The 17,643-nt window shown below is 42.5% G+C and overlaps 1 protein-coding gene across 1 annotated transcript in view; it reads right to left on the bottom strand.

Moving 5' to 3' along the window:
* Positions 1–17,643, bottom strand: part of LOC124625179 (zwei Ig domain protein zig-8-like) — a 186,430-nt gene that overhangs the window by 10,446 nt on the left and 158,341 nt on the right. Inside the window, exon 3 of the mRNA XM_047149153.1 lies at positions 4,596–4,806. Coding sequence (XP_047005109.1) covers positions 4,596–4,806 — 211 coding nt within the window. The remainder of the gene's footprint in view (positions 1–4,595; positions 4,807–17,643) is intronic.

The raw sequence follows: 17,643 nt of genomic DNA, 5'->3' as shown, positions 1-17,643 counted from the left end.
CCACACTGTGGAGTCTATTAGACTGCTGTATATTGCTTGTATTTTGTAAGGTCGTGTGCGTCGGTATTGGGTGTTACATTCGAAATCTAGTCTGCCAGTATATTTAATTGGTCCATTCTGCTTCCTTTCGTAGCACTTCGCACAACTGGCGCTCCGTTCAAATGCTTCAAATGTGTGTGCATTCCTAAAGGATCAAACTGCTGAGATCATCGGTCCCTAGACTTACACACTACTTAAACCAACATATGCTAACAACAGCACACACATCCATGCCCGAGGGAGGACTCGAACCTTCAGCAGGTGGGGCCGCGCAATCCATCACGTGGCGCCTCAAACCGACCGGTCACTCCGAGCGGCCCATGTAAATGGCGTTTGCTTGTATTGTGCCTCTGACCTGTCTGTAATTCGTGCAGAACAGGACTGTATGTTCGGAAGATCTCATCCCCCGCGTGTACAAGTATGTGTGTGCATCAGACTCGCGCGGTTGAGGTGCGTGGGACAAGGCCCATGTCCTCATCACAAGTATACCATGCCGTATCTAGGTAGGCATGATTCATTCTTAACCGTTCCGATGCGAGCGGAAAGAATGTGTGGACTCTGTCCCTTACCACTTGTGCTTCACTCATTCTGCAAGTTTTCCATTTGCCAGAGTTTAAGCTGCTGTTTGTTGTTTAAGGATACAACGGTTATTTGCCAGCTCGGTCTAGTCTACCCATTTTTAGCCAGTACTTTGTAGCCCGATACCTGGTGGTGATACCAATCGAGTAGATTTCGAGCACCATGTGTAGAGCTTCGATTGATATGTTGCTGAAATCTTTCTAAAGTCTAAGAAGGACCCTTCTCCGCCCCGTCTTACCACTGTTCTGTTGCCAGCGAGGATTAGTTGATGCGCACACCTACTTGCTGTACAACTGGGTACCCACTCAAGGAGTGCACACTGGTATGTTTTGATTACTGACAAGAGTAGCCTGTATTGTCCTGAGCTTAGCCTTGCCACTTTGTGTAGTATTCTTTCGCCTTGTCTGTAGTTACTCTGATGTGTTCGTGGAAGTTTAACTTTTCACCTATGCGTACTCATAGCGTGTTCCAGTAATTCTCCTTATGTTTGTGTTCAGTAGACTCCTCAACAGGGTATATGTTCTTTTGTGTCCCGATATCTGGAGTTTGTCTGTCGTTCACTACTGTGCCATTTTCTGTATGATGCCACGTGCCTTCGCTTCTAGCGAAACTGCTACCAGCAGGTCATCTGCGTAAGCGACAACTCCATCAACCCTGTTGTCTCCGTCCAAGAGTTATTGGAGGGGTTCGATAGTGATGTCCCAGAATATGGGTCCACAGATCGATCCCTGTTGGCATCCCTTGGTAATTCTGCTGACTAATTTGTTATTACCCACAAGCTACTTCACTACTCTGTCGCTGCAGCAGTCCAGAAGGCTATTACACAGGGAACGGGGTTCCTCCAACTATCGTAACCTCGCAAACAGTGCTGCCCAGCACAGGTTCTCAAAGGCACATGTGAAGTTTATCGTTGTTGCTACTGCGTGGTTGCTTGGTGTACTTGTAACAATTTAGATTGCTAGTTTAATTGCGTCATCGATGAATTTTTCTTTTCTTAAGCTAAACTGGCGGGGACTGAGGCCTTGGAGAGCTCTGTGAGTCTGCAGTCGGATGCACATTAGCTTCTATTGAACCTTAACCATTCTATTTACACGACACATTGGTCAGTAAGATTTGCGATCTGAAGGGTCACTGCCTCTGGATTTTTGTATGATCCCTGCATTCGATATTGTAGGTATCCTGCCTAGTCCTACTGCGTCACTAACTACTTCTGTTAGGTTTGGGGTGACCTATAGCGATAATGATTTAAATACCTGTGCATGAATATCATCTGGCCGTGGGGCTTTTTTAGTCTTCAATTGTCTTATCGCTACTGCGACGTCTTCCTCAACATCTGGGCAGGTAACAGCAACCGTGTTGTACGGTGTACGTACTACATTTCTTAGTGTTGTTTGTTGTAGTGTGTCTGTGTTCATGACATCTTCGGTTAGCCGTTCACGGAGTAACATTGTGCTGAATTTCTCCATCTTCCATTTATTGTGCCATCATTCTACCTTAGTGTTCCTAATACTAGTAGGGTCCAACAGGCATGGAACTCCAACTCTGAAACTGACATTCGAGACCTTATCAACACAATGCATGCACGTTATATGCTAGCCGTCAAAATTCTGGCGGTTACACAGGTGATTAATGTACTGGCAAATTTATTCCCAAACTGTCATTGCTCTACATTATTTTCTGGTCTTGCTACTTTTTACGTTAATGTATTATTCTCTAATTTAACCAGAACGTCACTATAAAATCCTATAGCTTTCAAAAACAGCTTTCCTTACGCTTCCTTCATGAATAACGTTTCATTACCTTCTCGTCAAAACCAAAATTATTTCATCAGTTATTTGACAGTACGAACAGGCAGTTTTCCATAGCATTTACTTGGAAAATGATTTCTAGTGGAAAAGTCTAAACAACTGCCACTGAAAGAATGATGTCGTATTTGAAGTACTGTCATTTAGCGTAGCGTTTTGAAAGCTTGCTTCACATAAATTTGGAGGCTATATAACTCTTCCTCTACAATAGTCGTCAGAGCTGAGAGACATTTCTTCGTAAATCGGTTGTGAAATGAATTTACCTTGAGCTTGAACACGTAAACTAAACGCAATAGTACGGGAACTAAATCTGCAATTTTGAATATGAGCCAGCATCAGCTCTATGTTGGACTGACGACAGTGAAAATACGTGCCGGACTGGGACTCTAACCTGGATCTTCCGCTTTAAGTGAACGGTCGCCTTAACCGCTTCGGCTATCCATGCACGAATCACGCTCAGACACAAACTTCTATATGTCGTCGTCCATGTGGCACAACCCTGCACTCGTATGCTACGTACACTCACGTCCAGAAAGAAATTATTTATTGAGAGTTAAAGCTCAGGCATTTCCAAACAAACACAAATAATATTGCCAGTGATATTAAGTACTTCTTAATAACACAGGCACTGCTGTTTCGCATAAACCCCACAGAATTACAATGTCTCAGGATACATACCAAATAGTATACAAGAAATCACTTTTTGTAGGCCTCTCTACGCTGCTTCTTTGAGTATTATTTATCTGCAAACGGCTGCAGTAAAGAACTATTTCACCCTGGAAATCGCTTCACAAAGCCGCTAGTTATGATGATATACAGGATAAATAGAAAACACTTGCCGAACGGAAGCGAATGAATTATTGCATCAGTACTGCCCTTGAAATTTTTTATTTATTCTGCAACGTCCCGCATTGTTGAATAAATGGTTAGGCTACTGATAGTGTAAGATGACAGAGGTGAGACGGACGTGTCTACATTACTTTCTAGCAAACTCATTTTACAATTTATGTGACCGACATCCAAGTAACCAACAGATTTCGGAATGTAAAGTCCCAAGCCAATCGACTTTAGCTTTTTCTCCAGATTTCGAATAGTAACTTTCTAAGTCTTCATTTTATTTGCAGTGCTTCCGCGCATATGCGAAGATGGTGTTGTAGTGATGGTTAGTGAATACTTGGATTCCGATTTTCTTCGAAACACAATTAAAATATTTATTTACTCTTTGTATTTTTTATTGTCCTTGTAATTCTAAGCAATGCTCCTTAAAATATGTGAAATTGTTACCTTTCTTAACCTAAGATCTTGATTGGATACATAAGGTCGCATGTGTAGATGACATCGATCTTCCTCTCACAGCTTTTTATCTATCCACATTACAGATAGTTTAATTTTCTTCTTTAACATAAATAGTAAAATGGTCTATTCCACCGTGAGAGAGTCTCATCTGTGCAGGCTTAGACATTCGTTTACTGCACATGGTGGAATCACTGCCTCCATGAAGTACCGACGTATGACCGATCTTTCCTGCTCTACACACGGGGTGATTCAGCTAGCACCTCTGAGGGTTTCATGCAACGTGCACGATTTTCATATTCTCTCAAACTGTTAGTCCTACAGAAAAAAATGAATGGTACATATCTGTAAGACATTTGATGTAGTTAAATTTTGTATCGCGTTAACCTTTCGCTAGAGGTCATAGTTTCGAATTATTCAAGAAAATCGTACAAATGTGACCTCCAAATGTGTTTTTCTTCAATAACTCAAAAACCATAGGCCCTATAGGTAACGTATACATGTACAAAAGCAAACTACATTAAATTTCACTCGAATAAGTTCTGTTCATCCTCTTTACAGGACTGAAAGTTTGCGTGCAGCGAGCGAGAGAATATTGAAATCTAGTTAGTGGTTCTTTAAAGCGTTGTGGGTTTCATAAAACACATAGCTAGGGGCAGCTGAGTAACCCTGTATTCTTGGCAATGTTAGGTGGAGAGATCTTGACCAACCTATAGTGAATTCAGCGTAGACTACAATCCAGCTAATATGCCTTCAATATTGTTCACTACTGGATTGCAGTGTGTGTATGAAGCATTACGCATGCAGTCGCCAGTGGAATCAATTTTCTACCTAGCTGTTATAGCTAATAGACGGCAGAAGTAGCGACCGTTATTTTACCTACGATGCTGAGTTGGACGGCGTGTCCAATGGGCGGCGTGGTGCTGACTTGGCACTCGTAGACGCCGGAGTCCTTCTTTTGCGGGTATCGGATGCGCAGCGTCCAGTCACCGGTAAGCGGTGAGTGCACGGCCTCGAAGCGCTGGTCGCTGGTGTACGTGTAGCGGCCGACGGTCAGCAGATGGATGTCGCGGTGGCGCACCCACGACACCTGTGGCCATGTTACAAGTGAGTGCTCTACGAGAGCAATTTTATCTGCAAAGTGGAGTACAGTTTCTTTGGCAACTGCCCTATAACAACAAATAAGCAAATCCACAACCAACGAGTCATCGACTCTGCTTATATTTCGTTAGACTTTAGATCATACAAACGTAGATGAACCAAACCACAACAAATAGTGCTCTCAACTAGACTGAACTCTACTATGAGGCGACGTATGATAGTAACGTGGTAAGGAAAACAAGAGTATACCAATGCATTAGTGACGAATGCAGGATCATTCTTTGGACGACCCTAGCCGCCAGTGGGACAAACCACTGAAATTTACAGTTTTGTCAAAGGGAAGCTCGTTATGAACTGACACATGGGAACGAGCATTCCGAAAGCAAAGCTCGTCTACTGTTCATATAGGACTGTCGTGAGCGTCGATAGAACGTGGATGGATCCAAGAACCCCAAGTTGAGTAAGATTTAACCTTAGTTCTTATTTATACAGGGTGTCTTCCATAACTATGTCACGTGAAATATCTTTGGAACAGTAATAGATATTCAAAATCAGTTTTCACCAGCATGAACGTACGGCTTAGAAAACCAAATACCGTGCGAAATTTTAAAATGTAAGCGAATACTATTTTCAACACAATCATGTGTGTTTTTAAATGAACACCACCTATTATTTCGTATGCAATCAATAGCATCAAAAATCACTAAAATAATGGCTTTGGTATCTACATCTACATCTACATCTATACTCCGCGAGCCACCTTACGGTGTGTGGCGGAGGCTACTTATTGTACCACTATCTGATCCCCCCTTCCCTGTTCCATTCACGAATTGTGCGTGGGAAGAACGACTGCTTGAAATACGTCAATTACATCCCGAGAAATTACGAACCGAAGTTGACGCTTGAGACAAACGAAGCGCCCAGCTAGCGCACGTCCTGAGACTCAAGCGTGCACCTCACGCTGCCTGTGTCAGGGGCCCACACAATGCGAAGGTATGCACAATCCACAAAAATAAACAAGTAACACGTCTAGTGGAAAGTTACGTTTTTCAAATTGTAAATGTATGATCATTCTAGCGAAATGGCAACTAGAGCTACAATTAGAAATAACACACTTTAATTCACTTTGCTGAAAACATTTACTAGTGCCCTGTCGCCCACAGAAACTGATGTGCATTACATCCAGCATAGAAAAAACACCCACATCTTGACCAATGAAACTGTCACTCGAACATATGTTCGAAGTACCCTCCGTCTGTGCCAGTACACGTTTGCAGACGGATAACGAGAAAGTGCTGCACAGATTGTAGAGTTTCTATAGATACTGCCGCACACGCCGCAGTAATACCATGTGGCATGTCCTCTACTATCGCTGGGGGTTCCTGATACACTCTGTCTGTCACTGAGCCCTATAGAAAGAAGTCTTGGCGTCAAGTCGGGGGACCGTGCTGGCCATGGCACAGTATTTCCCCGCCCCATCCACCTATTTGGAAATGTCGGATCTAGAACGTATCTGGCAACTTTTGCATTGTGTGCGGGACATCCATCATGTTGGGACCACATCGATAGAGGAGTTTCCAATCCTAGATCCTCCACGAGGATCACTAGTGTGTGTTGAAGAAATGATGCATATCGCTGTCCATTCAGTGTCCAAACCTAAAAATAGGGACCTACAATACAGTTAGCAAAGATACCTCACCAAACACTGACACTTCACTGTCGACGATGAGCAACTTGGCGAATGCAGTGGGGATTTTGCAAGGACCAGTAGTACATGTTCCGCAGATTCACATTACCATGATTTGTAAATGAAGTCTCGTCCGTAAACAACGTATTGCATAGGAATACTGGATTACCTTGCAACTGCTGAAGTGCAAAACGACAGAATGCAATGCGGGATTCACAGTCATTTCCGTACAGTTCTTGGTGTAGTGAGGTATGAAACGGGTGAAACCGATGCCGATGCAAGATTCTGCACACACTACTGCGGCTTATTTCTACATTTCGTTAAATTGCTCCTACGCCCACTTGAGGATTGTGTGCTGCAGCAGACAAAACAGCAATCTCATTACCATTGCCAGTCACTGGCGTTGTACGTCGACGTTTTGTGGGAGCCCAGCTTCCTGTTTCCATGAGTGTCTTGCAGATTTTGCCAGATGTGATGGACACCGCCGATCAGGGTAGCGTTCAGCATGCAGTGTCACCGCTGCGGTAGCATTTCTGTGCCATTCGCCACACATCAAAATAATATCTAGGTTTTCTTCATTACTTAACGCCGACATATCGACTACATGACGGCCAGTGTAACAAGCCACATGGAAACAGTTTTTAATGTGGCAACGTATGTGAATTACGTTACCGTATGAGAGCAGTTCCGAAGATCAGATTAGGAGACACTTGCACACTGAATGTAGAGCGTGCCGTGGTGATATTGGTATGTCTACGGCAGGATATAGGTGCCAGTGAAGGCAACCCGTGCTCTGAGCATAGTACTACATGCGATGCTTTACGTTAGAAATTGTGACGCCGTTGCTATCCTTTATAAGCCACACATTTCAGAACTTATGAGGTTTAGAACCGTAAAACCAAGTGTGTTGCCACTAATTGTAGCTCTAGTTGTCATTTCGCAACAATAATCATTACGCGCAGGATATCCATCATTCTAATACCGCATTACTTGACGCATTATAAGAGTTGGTCCGGTTCAAGTAAGGTACAGCTTAAGAAATGGCTAAACTATCCCCCTTTGTGAGAGCTATCAATGAAATATGGGCCGCTGATGTGTTGTCATACTATACCACACCATACATTAGCACTCCACTGACGTAGTACGTCAATCACATCACGATTACCGGCAGCGTGAGGTGCACGCTTCAGTCTTACGGAGTGCGCTAGGTGTGTCCTTCATCTATTTCAAGCGTCAACTTCGCTTCGAAATTTCTCTGGATGTCATTGCCTTATTGTGATGCAACCAACATCATTATTTTTGCGATTTTTAATGCTATTGGTTCCATACGAAATGATAGGGGATGTCCATTTAAAAATACACACGTTTGTGTTGAAAACAATATTTTTTAACTTTTAAAATTTGGCATAGTATTTGGTTTCGTAAGGCCCTGCCGTACGTTCATGGTGGTGAAAACCGTTTTTCAATGTGTATTGTTGTTCCAGAGAAATTTGAAGTGGCAAAGTTAGGTGAGACATACTGTATGTGTCTCATCATTTGTTAGTTACTTGTTTTCTGCGATCACATTTCGATTGTGTTAGTTTTCTTGTATTGTGATGAGACACTCTTACGATTATTTATTGTGTTTACTTTCATGTCATGAGAACGAAATCCACCACGACGGCACAGTGAATAAAACGTTCTCTGACTTCTTGCCGCGTCAGTACCGGGTAAAATTTCGATCTTTCATCTGTTACCTCCATCCTCTTCGTCGGAGGCAACTGATTGTCAGAACTGGGGTTTTGGTGGTCTTATATAGGCAATGGACGGCTTCTGATTACGTAATGCTGTCACAGATGGTGTCACGCCTGCGCTGGTGGGTCCACTCCTCCAGTGGTAGCATAAACACTGCGGAGAATATCTTCTGCCTATAGCTTGCGTCCAAGCACCGCTAAGCTTATGTCCGCAGTCACAGTTGCAGTTCTTCACACACAGTCTTAATTATACAGCCACTTTATTTGTAAAACCCCACTAAGGAGGAACGGATCGGAAAATAGGTCTCATTCCTCGTCTTCCCAGGACTCCATCATTTTTGCTGAGTGTTGAGCCGCAGAAGGGAAGGAACACAATCTGTGGCTCAGACGTGAATGTTGAACGTTTTAACATTTCGTTCTCCTGACGGGCCACCGATTGTATTCCTTACTTTCTGTGATGCTACGTGCAGCAAAATATACAGACAGCCCGCAAGACATTCCGACCGACTAGCTCTTTACACTCATTAAGTAATAAGTGCTATCGACAGGGCATGTCAAATTGATTTCTTATATTTAGATTTCCATAAGGCTTTCGACACCGTTCCTCACAAGCGTCTTCCAACCAAACTGCGTGACTACGGAATATCGCCTCAGTTGTGCGACTGGATTCGTGATTTCCTGTCAGAAAGGTCACAGCTCGTAGTAAGAGACGGAAAGTGATTGAGTAAAACAGAAGTAATATCCGGCATTATCCAAGGAAATGTTAAAACCTCTATAGTTCCCGGTCTATATTAACGACATAGAAGACATTCTGAGTAACCGTCTTATGTTGTTAGCAGATTATGCTTTCATATACCGTCTTTTAAAGACATCAGATGACCAAAACGAATTGCCAGATGATTTTGATAAGATGTCTGTATGTTGCGAAAATTGGCAATTGACCCTGAATAAGGAAAAGTGTCAAGTTATTCACTTTAATACTAAAAGAAATCCGCTAAATTTCGATTATACGATAAGTCACACAAATCTGAAGCCTGTTATTTCAACTAAATACTAAGGGATCACAATTACAAATAACCTAAACTGGAATGATCACATATGTAATGTTGTGGGTAGAGATTACCAAAGACTGCGATTGATTGACAGAACACCTATAAGGTGCCACAGATCTACTTAAGAGACTGCTTATACCACGATTGTCCGTCATATTCTGGACTATTGCTGTGCGGTGTGGGATCCGCATCAGGTGGGACTGACGGATGACATCAAAAAAGTACAAAGAAGGGCAGCTCGTTTTGTATTATCGCGAAACAGGTCAGATAGGGCCACAGTTATGATACGTGAGTTTGAGTGGCAATCATTAAAACAAAGACGTTTTCGTTTCGACGGGATCTTCTCAAGAAATTTCAATCACCAGTTATCTCCTTCAATTGCGAAAACATTCAGTTGGCGCCCACCTACACCGGGATAAATGATGATCACGCTAAAATAAGAGAAATAAGGGCTTGCAAAGAAACATTTAAGTGCTCGTTTTTCCCAAGTGCCGTTCGAGAGTGGAACGGTAGAGAGACAGCTTGAAGGTGGTTCACTGAAATCTCTGCCTGGCACTTTATTGTGAATAGCAGAGTAACCACGTAGATGAAGATGTAGACCTAAGAAGACGAAGGGTAAGCTACGCCCTTACGGGGTAGTCTCTGTCTCAGGGTCCCTGGGTTTTACAACAACCCTTGTGAGTGCGGTAGCAAATACATCGGTGCATCCATTCACACTGTTTCCGACCGCCGTGCAGAACATCTAAGGCATATTAAAAATCGAGGACTGGAGAAATCAGCAGTTGCTGAACGAAGCCTCACAAAAATGTACAAAATACTGTTTGACGAAACAAAAGTTTTGTCCCATGCTTCTATGTACTGGAATTCATTAATTAAAGAGGCTGTAGAAAAAACAATGGTCGACAAGAACTCCAACCGTGACAGCGGATATAAGCGGTCCATGGAAGCGACCTCTTGAGGCAGAGATATGCTTCGCAATGTATACCTACGACAGGGTCGGTGACGCCACCGGCACAGACGTTGACACCATCTGCAACAGCATTATGTAATTAGCAACCGACCAGAAGCCGCTGATGAGCTGCATAATGCTACCACAGCTGCAGTTTTGACGGTCATCTTTTCCCAACAAACAGGATGGAGATAATCGTCGAAAAACCTGAAATGAGGCAGCAATTAGTCCAAGCAGTTATATGCCCTATGTGAGATAATGACTACGTTGGGTAAAACGTACCGCAGATGTAGAGTAATTAGTGTCATACGTCCAACACTGACGTCTGCTTTACACTTACGCTAAAAATGTCCTACTAATCGTTCCAACAAACGCTGCAATGAAGCTTTGGCGTTTGAGATGGTAAACGGCTGATTGTTTTGGAGCACTTAAGTGTACCAAATCCTTCTGTTACGTCTGTATGGCCTGCTTGCGCATGTAGTGCCTTTGTACGCTATCTGTTGATTTTTTTCTAGTTTCTGTATTCCGTTCGTGTTTCATTCCTGTTATGTATTATACCTTTCATTTTGTGATTCAGTTTCTCTACTGTCTGTGTGTAATACGAGGTGACAATTTCGATTGTTGATTTGTTTGTATCGCTTTCTTGTGTAGTTGGAGTCTGTTAACTCTGTGTAACAAACACAATAAAGTTTACAAATTCACAGACACATGACGTACACGATTTGCCTCCATTACGCCACCAATCAATGAGTTAAAATTAATTAGCGAACTCATGAAAACAATGCTTCCCGTACGACGGGATGGGCTTCTTAGGTGTGAACGTGTCTAAATAAAAAGTGTAACATATATATATATATTATCTGATCAAAAGTATGGGGACACACCTACGCAACGCAGACCTGAACTTCGGATGTCATGAGTGGTGAAAGAGTGTTGTGATCTCAGTAGAGACGAGGCTTCAGCAGAACGTGTCTGTCAGGAGAGTAAAATGACTTCGAACCTGAATTAGTCACTGGGTGACACTTGATTAACAAATCCACTGGGAAAATTTAAACCCCTCTTGAGCTATGTAGGTCGACTTTTGGTGACGTGACTGTGAAGTGGAAAAGTGAAAGAAAAATAATAGGAGAAAGGAGACCAGCCAGACCTCATGAAATGGACGAAAAGGGAGCGTCAAACATATCTGAGGGGGTTTGTAGAAAATCGCATGAAATCAGCAGAAGGACTCACTCGTTAGTTCCAAAGCGCTACTATCAGCCCAGCATAGTGCGTTAGAAAGAATGTGTTTCAATAGTCGAGCAACTCATCATAAGCCACAAATTTCCCTAGTCAATACTAACAAACGCAAAGCTTTAATTGGTGTAAATATCGTCGCCACCAGACATGGAATGACTGGAAACGAAAGATTTGGAGTGAAGTTCATGATAGAGTCTGTTGGTATCCGATAGAAGAAATTGGGTTTCACGAAGGCATGGAGAACGATAATTGCCATTGAGTTTAGCGCTCACAGTGAAGTGTGGAGGAAACGGTGTTGCAGTATGTCAAGCTTTTGACGATGTTTCCGCGTAAAGAAACGCCCATTGCAGAAGAGTACATCTTATAGCATTGAGTAATGCAGACAGAACAGGAACATTTGGCTGACTATGATCGAATCAGCATGAGAATACTACTTGTCATAACTTAGCACACGTTAAGAAATTGTTTGTTAACAATAACATACCGAAAAGAGAGCGGCCCGCTTCGGGTCCAGACCTGAGCCTAATGGATATCCTTTGGGATAAGTGAGAAGTTCGACCTCGCTCCAGAGGTCTAACGTCATTACGTTCTCCGGTTTGGAATGCGACGCCATTCCTCCACAGACATTCAGAAATCTCAATGAAAGTTTCCCCAACAGGATTAAATCAACATCGAGATGAAGGGTGGACACAAAGAAGTCTCCCTCCCACCTCCCCCCCTCCCCCCCCCCCCCACCCGCAGAGAAAAGTCAACTAATACTAGGTGGGACACATCTGAATATGTTTCGTAAGGCAATTCTAGATTGTATTAATAGGTGAATGATATCTCCTAGTCTGCTGACTGAAGGGAGAAGCCCTGTAATAGTGAGAAGCAGGAAGTGAATTGTCACTTACCTTCCCCGTAATTGATGTCGCTAGAGACGATCCAATAACTCAGTTCAGTGTTAGGAATGAAAATGGCAGACGCTAAATTAATGAAACTGTCTTAATATTCTCGCGAATGGTTTAGGAAAGTCATGTTAAACCGCACACACTGTCCACAAAATCGAAGAAATTCGTAAGAAATTACTGCGATCGTGCAAGAGCTAAACATGTCTTAACAGCGACGTGAAACTTATTTCATTCGTTAAGGACCAATATATTAAAAACGTTATCAGATTACTGCGTAACAGGTAGATGCGTAACAGGTAACCGAGCGAGGTGGCGCAGTGGTTAGCACATTGGACTCGCTTTCGGGAGGACGACGGTTCAATCCCGTCTCCAGCCATCCTGATTTAGGTTTTCCGTGATTTCCCTAAATCGTTTCAGGCAAATGCCGGGATGGTTCCTTTGAAAGGGCACGGCCGATTTCCTTCCCCATCCTTCCATAACCCGAGCTTGCGCTCCGTCTCTAATGACCTCATTGTCGACGGGACGTTAAACAACACTAACCTAACCTAACCGTAACAGGTAGAACGACAAAGGAACATTGTATTTTCCCTATAAGACTGGGATTTAGAAAATGAAGGCTGATCTTCATACATTTAGATACAATTAATGGTAAATTGCAAATAATATTTGCAGGATTATGTTTGCGATCTTCATGTAGGGAGGCGCACGAAGGAAACATTGCTGTAATTATTTATTCTGCTGCAAAATATTTGTTCGGTTACTGTGTAATCTACCTATGACATGGAAATGGTAATACGAGAAAGGCAAGAGACACAATGAGCTCTGTCCAGTGTGTGAATCTGATAACGTACTAATGAGCTAGTGTATATTTACCTCTGTCGCAACGTAATAGAGTCTCACAGTTTCCGTTATACAGCACTACACTCTCGGACATCTGCCCTGCGTTTATCTTCATCACGTTTTCGTTACTAATTTCATGTGCTGATGTAACACTAATTATTTATTATCTTATTTCTCATTCATTCCGTCATTTGTGCAATCTATTCAGCCCTTGCTGTTCATACATATACAATCAAGAGATGCGGTCTTGTTTGAAAAACCTTGTTATTATCCCAAGTTTCATTAATTCCCATGTTAACTCACAGATAAAATCGCGAAACAATTTGGTATCTTTTCCTTGTGGATTAATGTATTCTCGTTCGTACTTCATTTCTGTGCCAATGTTAAATAACATATCGATGACTTCGCTCATAGTTTTAGATATCGTCGAAAAAGTGAAGCAATTTAAATCACTTAATAAAACCAAGTCTTCCCATTCAGACTGTACACCAATTTGTTTGTTTCAGAGTACGCTGACGCAGTAACTCGAACCTTAACAATTATGTACAGCCGCTCGGTCAAGGAATGTCCGTACACAAAGACTGGAAACATGCACAGGTCATGCAAACATTCAACAGAGCTAGTAGGAGTCATCCACTGAACTCTTCATTTCATTGACGTCGACATGCAGCTGTGATCGAACATTATGAATTACCTCGAAACGGTCTATTGACACACAGTCACCACTGGTTTAGAAAACATCGGTCTTGTGAAAGACAACTAGCACTTTACTCACACAAATTGCTGAGTGCTATTGACAAGGGATTTCAAATTGATTCCGTATTTCTAGATTTTCTGAAAGCTTTTGACACTGTACCACACAAGCGGGTTGTAGTGAAATTATGTGTTTATGGAATATCGTCTCAGTTAGGTAACTGGATTCGTGACTACCTGTCAGATAGGTCAAGTTCATAGTAACTTACTGAAAGTCATCGAGCAAAACCGAAGTGATTTCTTGGGTTCCCCTGGGTAGTGTTATAGGAACTCTGATTTTCCTTATGGATATAAACAATTTAGGAGACAATCTGAGCAGTCGTCTTAGGTTGTTTGCAGATGACGCTGTCGTTTACCGTCTAGCGAAGTCATGAGAAGATCAAAACACATCGCAAAACGACTGAGAAAAGATATTTGTATCGTACGAAGGTTGACAATTGTCACTGTATAATGAAGAGTTTGGGGTCATCCACATGAGTGCTAAAATGAATCCGTTAAACTTCGGTTACACGATACGTCAACCAAATGTAGAGGCCATAAAGTCAACTAAATACCTAGCAATTACACTTATGAACAACTTAAACTGGAAAGAACACGTAAAACATATTGAGGGGAAGGTAAAGCAAACACTGCGTTTTATTGCCGACACTACACTTGTCTGGCCGCTTTTGAAGTACTGCTGCGCGGCGTGAGATCCTTACCAGATAACACTAAAAGAGTGGATCGAGAAAGTTCAAAGAAGAGCTGCATGTTTTGTATTATCGTGAAATAGGGGAGAATGTGTCACTGACATGATACAGAATTTGGGCTGGATATAAAACAAAGGCTTATTTGGTTGGGGTGGAATTGTCTCACGAAATTTCAATCAGTTACTTTCTCCTTCAAATGTGAATAATTTGTTCACGGCGACGTGCATAGGTAGAAAAGATCACTTAATAAAATAACGGAAATCAGAGATCGCACCGGAATATTTAGCATTTGTTCAAGATTGGAACAATAGACAATTATTTGCTTGGCTCGTATGTGCGATTTGCTGAGTATCCATGTACATGTAGATTTAGATGATATATTAGATCCCCATACTGCCTACTTCACCTTCATGGCAATAATGCTTCGTCTTGTAATGGACTCCATACTTTAAGGATACACAAAAAAAAGTCGAGCTGAGAACTTTTCGGAGTTGTTGTTGTGGTATTCAGTCCTGAGACTGAGCTCTCCATGCTACTCTATCCTGTGCAAGTTTCTTCATCTCCCAGTACCTTCTGCAGCCTACATCCTTCTGAATATGCTTAGTGTAATCATCTCTTGGTCTCCCTCTACGATTTTTACCCTCCACGCTGCCCTCCAATACTAAATTGGTGATCCCTTGATGCCTCAACACATGTGCTACAAACTGATCCCATCTTCTAGTCACACACTTCTCTTCTCCCCAATCCTATTCAATACTTCCTCATTAGTTATGTGAGCTACCCATCTAATCTTCAGCATTCTTCTGTAGCACCACATTTCAAAAGCTTCTATTCTCTTCTTGTCCAAACTATTTATCGTCCATGTTTCACTCCCATACATGGCTACCCTCCATACAAATACTTTCAGAAGTGGCTTCCTGACACTTAAATCTATACTCGATGTTAACAAATTTCTCTTGTTCAGAAACGCTTTGGACAACGGACTTGCCGCAGTGGATACACCGGTTCCCGTGAGATCACCGAAGTTAAGCGCTGTCGGGCATGGCTGGCACTTCGATGGGTGACCATCCAGCCGCCATGCACTGTTGCCATTTTTCGGGGTGCACTCAGCCTCGTGATGCCAATTGAAGAGCTACTCGACCGAATAGTAGCGGCTCCGGTCAAAGAAAACCATCATAACGGCTGGGAGAGCGGTGTGCTGACCACACGCCCCTCCTATCCGCATCCTCAACCGAGGATGACACGGCGGTCGGATGGTCCCGATGGGCCACTTGTGGTCTGAAGACGGAGTGCTTAGAAACGCTTTCCTTGCCATTGCCAGTCTGCATTTTATATACTCTCCATTTCATCATCAGTTATTTTGCTCCCAAAATAGCAAAACTCGTTTACTACTGTAAGTGTCTCATTTCCTAATCTAATTCCCGCAGCATAACCCGACTTATTTTGACTACATTCCATTGTCCTCGTTTTGCTTTTGATGATGTTCATCTCATATCCTCCTTTCAAGACACGGTCCATTCCGTTCAACTGCTCTTCCAAGTCTTTTACGGTCTCTGACAGAATCACAATGACGTCGGCGAACCTCAAAGTTTTTATTTCTTCTCCATGGATTTTAATACCTGCTCCGAACTCTTCTTTTGGTTCCTTTATTGCTTGCTCAATATACAGATTGAATAACATCGGGGAGAGGCTACAACCCTGTCTCACTCCTTTCCCAACCACTGCCTCGCTTTCATGCCCCTCGACTCTTATAACTGCCATCTGGTTTCTGTACAAATTGTAAATAGCCTTTCGCTCCCTGTATTTTACCCCTGTCACCTTCAGAATTTGAAAGAGAGTATTCCAGTCAACCTTGTCAAAAGCTTTCTCTAAGTCTACAAATGCTAGAAATGTAGGTTTGCCTTTCCTTGATCTAGTTTCTACGATAAGTCGTATGGTCAGTATTGCCTCACGTGTTCCAACATTTCTACGGAATCCAAACTAATCTTCCCCGAGGTCGGCTTCTACTAGCTTCTCCATTCGTCTGTAAGGAATCCGCGTCAGTATTTTGCAGCCGTGACTTATTAAACTGATAGTTCGATAATTTTCACATTTGTCAACACCTGCTTTCTTTGGGATTGGAATTATTATATTCTTCTTGACGTCTGAGGGTATTTCGCCTATTTCATAAATCTTGCTCACCAGATGGTAGTTGTTTGTCAAGACTGGTTCTCCCAAGGCTGTCAGTACTTCAAATGGAATGTTGTCTACTCCCAGGCCCTTGTTTCGACTCAGATCTTTCAGTGCTCTGTTAAACTCTTCACGCAGTATTATATCTCCCATTTCATCTTCATCTACATCCTCTTCCATTTCCATAATATTATCCTCAAGTACATCGCTCTTGTATAGACCCTCTATATACACCTTCCACCTTTCTGCTTTCCCTTCTTTCCTTAGAACTGGGTTTCCATCTGAGCTTTTGATATTCTTGCAAGTGGTTCTCTTTTCTCTGAAGGTCTCTTTATTTTTCCTGTAGGTTACAGGAGAATATGGGCTAGGGACAAGGAACGAAAGAGGAGAAAGACTAATTGAGTTCTGTAATAAGTTTCAGCTAGTAATAGCGAATACCCTGTTCAAGAATCACAAGAGGAAGAGGTATACTTCGAAAAGGTCAGGAGATACGGGAAGATTTCAATCAGATTACATCATGGTCAGACAGAGATTCCGAAATCAGATACTGGATTGTAAGGCGTACCCAGGAGCAGATATAGACTCAGATCACAATATAGTAGTGATGAAGAGTAGGCTGAAGTTCAAGACATTAGTCAGGAAGAATCAATACGCAAACAAGTGGGATACGGAAGTACTAAGGAATGACGAGATACGTTAGAAGTTCTCTAACGCTATAGATACAGCAATAAGGAATAGCGCAGTAGGCAGTACAGTTGAAGAAGAATGGACATCTCTAAAAAGGGCCATCACTGAAGTTGGGACGGAAAACATAGGTACAAAGAAGGT

This window comes from Schistocerca americana, chromosome 1 (assembly GCF_021461395.2).
Source record: "Schistocerca americana isolate TAMUIC-IGC-003095 chromosome 1, iqSchAmer2.1, whole genome shotgun sequence".
Taxonomy (NCBI): Eukaryota; Metazoa; Arthropoda; class Insecta; order Orthoptera; family Acrididae; genus Schistocerca; species Schistocerca americana.
This window is presented reverse-complemented; position numbering and strand designations above follow the sequence as displayed.